Consider the following 5673-nt stretch of genomic DNA (forward strand, 5'->3'; position numbering starts at 1 on the left):
TAATTTTCTAAATTGTTAAAGAATGATATATAATTCATTTTAAATTTATTACTAATATTTAAAAATCAATTTTTAATAAAACTTATCTAATAAGTTGATGTATATACAATTTACATTTGTAATTTAGTGGCTATTAGGTTTGTTAAACAAAACAGTCATTAATCTAGCATTGAATAGTGAGATTATTTTAGTTGGAGTGTGTGACTCAACTAATTATCACACGATTATCCATCTAGAATTGAATTGCGCTATCCAATCTCGTAAACTAAATAGTATAATATATATATATATATATATAATCTTGAAATATATTCTTACAAATCGAATGGAATATAGTATCAGACATGTCAGAATAATTTTGTATTAAGTCATTATTGATATCCGCACATGATTTTTATTTTTTACTATTACGAAGCCTGGATATACATATACTACCACTTTTGATGAAATGAGCTTTAATTAAGAATATGAATTTCAAAATAACCAATGTAAACATACATAGAATGATGCTAACTTCAAGCAAAAATATAACGGAGCAGCTGAAACAAAAATTCAAACCAAGGAATATAAATCTGTAAATTCTGCCCATCATTACTTGTAGTACTAATTTAATCAGAGTTATGTCAGTAATCCTGCCCAGATTTTGATAACCATATTTTTAATACAAAACCCATTCACTCTCACTGTTCTACCATGTAAACTAGTAGTCCGCGTGAATGCAATCCACTGGTATATGTAACAAGTTGAAATTCATTTGCTCTTTTTAGATTCTTTGGCATAATCATTTATCAGTCCCTCCACGTCCTTCCAGAAAAATCCCTCCACCAAAACTCCATCCTTAGTGAACCTATTAAAGGACGCAAACAGAATTAGTACCAGGAATGTTGTTCGTCTATGGCTTGGAACGTCGAGAGATTACCACTTAGTAACACTTTTGGTAAATTCAACTGATGGCTTTGCAGATATCGACTTGGGGTCTGCGCTGGCTATGGTAAGTGTATACATGTCTGAGAATCTTGGCATCTTAGAAGTCACTACTAACCCAGTATAGTTGAAAGAATCCTGTTGAAACAAACAATTCAGTAGATATTTTTCAGTTTCTGTATACATACAAAATAAAATGTGAATAGTGATATGAAATAAAATCGAGTAGGCAATCATGATTTATGAATCTTTTCTTCTTAACTCTAAAACAAGAATTTTATTGTGCAATGATTACAGAGTAAAACATAGACACCGAGGCACTCCAGAAAGATCCTACAAGATCATTTATGAAACAAATCTAACCAAATCAGTCACAGATTGGAACAAAACACTGTTTACTACAATTGATATTGTTGTGCCATACTTTTAAATTAATTTCTTTGAACAGTACGCCACGGGAAAATAACTTGGAAGGCATGATATAATCACCATGCTAAACCCTAAATCTTGGCTCAAATGAAAAATAAATAGGCTAATAGATAGTGTACTAACGATCATTGATCTTTCATATGAGACTTGCTGTACATTCAATTTACTGACATAAGAAACACAGGATGAGAAGAAAGTCATTCTTTAACATAAACATGCAATCAGGAGGGAAATAAAAATAAAGTGAAAATAACCAAACTAATGGGATTTCCTAACCTTAATGGATTCCCGTAAACAACTAAAATAAGAAGACAATACAATAACAGAGCTTTAACAACTTCTATTAATACTTAAAGTTCATCTATGATTTTCTTCTATAGCAGAAACAGGTTAAAAAGGGGACCAGAAACAACTTGAGCTCTCGAAATATTAACATCACACCTTTCAAGTCTAAGAGAGATTTGGACCTCAATAGGATGAAAAGTAAAAAAAATAACAAATATAAGATGAATATCTATCCAAGAAAAAAGACATGTAAACCATTTAGACCAGCTAAAGTTTCATTACAATTGACAGTAGAGAAGAAGCAATATCGAGATACAAATCTTAAGAAAGATTAATAGCGATACTATACAGAAGCCATAATGTTTCCCAGTTTGAAATTAATATTTTTGCTATGGTAAAGGTAACACTACATATACTACGAAGTATGTATATCAGTGGAAACTACAAAGAGAATGAGAAGCTGTGAAGAGTATTTCATTTGTGGTATAGGAGCAAATATAAAACTAGATGCGGGATGAAATTTCTTCTTAGGATGTACTTATACTCAAATGCAGGGGAAACCAAGCTGAGACAGAAGGTAAGCATTTTCTAATACAATCGATTTAAATCAACTTGGGTTAAAAAATCTGAGTATCCTATGCTCTGCAGCTCTAAATGCATCCATTTTCGATAGGGTTCTAGACTATGTGAGATAAAGAAAAGCCCTTTCAGCCCCCAGGAACCTAAGGCAATCTGACAACTTAATTTAAAGTAAAATTGCAAGAAACTAATTAAGCACAATAACACACGTGAGTATACAATGGGTAAAGCAAAACATTGTTTCTAAATGTTGGAGCTTAATAACATGGCTCTGACAGTGATATCAAGAATAATCTAAGTCTATATAATGAAGAGAAATATATAAAAACCAATAATCTAGAACAAATGACCCAATCAGATCATTCAAAACCATGAACATCCCCTAGATAAAATAGCAAAGTTATCAATCAATAAACACTACTTTTACATTGACAGGCTTTAGGAAAATAGAAAAAGAAAACATAAAAAGTGAAAGATGAAATTATCAGAAGAGGAGAATTATGGATACGGTCAAATGAGTCATTTGCCCTGTTCTGATAATTCTCATGTTCTGATAATTTGCACTGTTTTACATGACGCAACACGAGTTAAGAGGGAAAGCAGGTTGAGCATAATATGTTCAAACTTCAAACAAGAAGAAACACATCGAGAGAACCAGAGTTAAACATAATTCACAGCATGCCAGAAATAGTACTATATGTAACATATTCAACAAAACACTAATTAAAAGATCTGTTGCTATGTGGAATACCAATAGTTGCCACGTGGTACTTCAAATCAGTGTTGTTAGGGTCGCAGGGCGCACCGGGTCGATGAGGTGAAAATTCGGGTCGTGGGTCGACGAGTCGACGGGGTCGAGAGACCCACAAATCTAGGTTAATTTTTTTTCCTTTTAATATTAAATAAAATAAATATATTGCTCTAATGTTTATAATATACTATCAAATAATATAAATGTAGACGCAATTCATGTGAATAGCGATAAAGTGGAAAATAGAAATGATCAAAATACCAAAACAATTCATAAGTCATAACACAATAATAATTGAAACCATTGTCTGAAAATATCAAAACAAAGGAAATATGAAGGGTGCCAGCAAAAGATCTTTGAATTGTTGATTTGTTTAGGAGTGAAGAGGCGAATTCTAAAGTGTAGAAAGTAGGTTTGAAAAGTTTGATGTGGCGCATGCATATATATAGAGAATTGTGATTGAGAGAGTCAGAAAACATGTGAGAGATTTGAGAAAATCAGAGATAGCATGTGTTTAGGGCGACCCAGGCAACCCACTCGACCCATCAGCGACCCTGTATCTCGATCAACCAACCCATGTTGGGGCGGTGATGGTCTCGACCCAGGCGACCCGAGCGACATTTTGACAACACTGCTTCAAATCACATAGCATAAAAAGAAAACTAAGAACAAGAACATACAGCGCATGAAAGAGAAAAGTTAAGCTTACAGGTGGAGGATAGGTGTATAGAAAGGCATTCTTTTCCTTCGTGTTTGTAATCAGTTGCAATATCCCATTGAACAAAACATACTTGCCAGTGTCAAGGATCAAAAAACAGCACAGTTCTCAAACAGAGATACATGAATCCTCAAATGAGTAATAACCCTTCACGCTCTTTCGTGAATTAGATACTCAAATGTAAAGGCACCATTACTTTATGCTATCCATAGTGGAGTAGTATATGTTTTAGAAGAAAAGTAACATAACGCATGAAGGTTGTGTTTTTCCCCATCAGTCATTATAGAAATGCTGTTCTCAATTATCAATCAAACCAATCTAATAAAGCTGATAAACGAATGAAACAAAAGAGAAGGGGAAAATCGATCACAATCCCCAATTCCAGAAAAATATAAAAAAAATCGAACTTAACAAATTAGGCAAATGAGAAAGGATATAAAACTATGCAACCGATGAGGAAGTTCTGATTCTCAGGGAACTTCTTGTTGTAAAACTGCGCAAAGATGGCAATAACAATGATGATCGCCCCAATCAGCAACCGAATGTTACTCATCCTTACATCTTCAGGATACCCTTTGCTAGTCACGATCTACAACCACAATAAGATAAAAAAAATCAGTCAAATCCAAGTCAATTTCTAATCAAACCATTCAATCAGGTAGAAAAAATCAAAATGAAGGAAATTCCCAAATTTCAGTAAAATCACCAAAATTGGTCATGAAAATGCGTAAGAAATCGCAAACCTCAGTGACAGACTCATCAAGAATGTGTTTGATGGAATTGTGATCGAGCAGATTGGTCTTCTTCGGGGTCTTATTGGCGGGATTTTCCACTTTCTTCTCCTGCATTTTCTCTGATTCTAGGGTTATCGTCGGAAGAGAAATTGATTATACGGTTACCGTAGGTATGACTGCAGGAAGAAAGAGACGACGTAAAGATAATTTTGATAGTTGGGCCGGGCTTTATTCGGGTCGACCCGTATGGGCTGGGCTTAGATGAATAAATCTAGCTTAAATAAATGATTTTCAGCTTCCTTTTGGTCTGTACATTTCTTTAATGTCAATTTACTGTGATAAAGTGAAAGCATCGAAACAATATTTATCTATTGGAATTTTTGAGTAATTGAACATAAATGGAAGTACATATATTATCATAAGGGATTGACTAAATTAAAAACGCCTTTTCTAACTACATTTGTGAACATGTAACCTTGGTTTAAAATTCCAAAATTTATATATTTTCCAGTGAATTTTTTAATATATTCTAGAAATTCATAGTTCGGAGTAAATAGTTTTGTAACGGATATACTTAAGTGCCTAAATCCACCAAACCAACTTAAGAAAATATGGGTATATTGCTTTTGGATTATATTGAATGCTCCACCCGTCCCTGAAAATTTATCGCATTTTATTTTCTGCAATCATTTTATAAAAATGATAATAAATAGTTAAAGTGGTGAAATAATAAAGTAGGAGAGATAATAATATAAAAAGACTCTTATCTACATTATTCTCTCTTCACTTTAACTATTTATTATTATTATTTTTCTAAAATGAGTACAAAAAATTAAATGTGACAAATTTTCGGGGACGGAGAGATTGTTCAACAGGATTATGTTGAATAAGTTAGAGCATCCACAACGGTGGTGGCCGCCGTCCGTGCCAGCGGCGAGGACGAGGACCGCCGCCGCTGCGCTCGCGCCGCTGGCACGGCGCTGCTCGATGCATCGAGCAGCGCCGTGCCAGTTAGCAGGCGACGTGGCGGCTTATGATTGGGCAACGGCATAGCCGTTGCCTTTGAATTATTTTTTTTATTTTAAAAATCGTTTTTAAATTATATAAAATGATTTTTAAAATTTTCCAAATCCCAAAAATATGGCCGTTTTTTCTGATTTTTTTTGAATTTTTTCCCCCAAAATCATCTATAAATACACACATTCATCATCCATTTATCACATCAATTCATCTCTCATTCTTAATTCTCATAC

General features: G+C 33.7%; 1 protein-coding gene across 1 annotated transcript; it reads right to left on the bottom strand.

The window, feature by feature from the left end:
- Positions 1-551: 551 nt before the first annotated feature.
- Positions 552-4599, bottom strand: LOC121744377 (probable signal peptidase complex subunit 2). The gene is made up of 5 exons (XM_042137899.1): positions 4430-4599; positions 4124-4275; positions 3678-3759; positions 920-1062; positions 552-847 (listed from the first exon to the last, which is right to left on the bottom strand). The coding sequence occupies exons 1-5, from the start codon at positions 4532-4534 to the stop codon at positions 751-753; spliced, it is 579 nt and encodes a 192-aa protein (XP_041993833.1). The 5' UTR covers positions 4535-4599; the 3' UTR covers positions 552-750.
- Positions 4600-5673: the final 1074 nt, after the last annotated feature.

Source organism: Salvia splendens, chromosome 1, assembly GCF_004379255.2.
Source record: "Salvia splendens isolate huo1 chromosome 1, SspV2, whole genome shotgun sequence".
In the NCBI taxonomy this organism is placed as follows: Eukaryota; Viridiplantae; Streptophyta; class Magnoliopsida; order Lamiales; family Lamiaceae; genus Salvia; species Salvia splendens.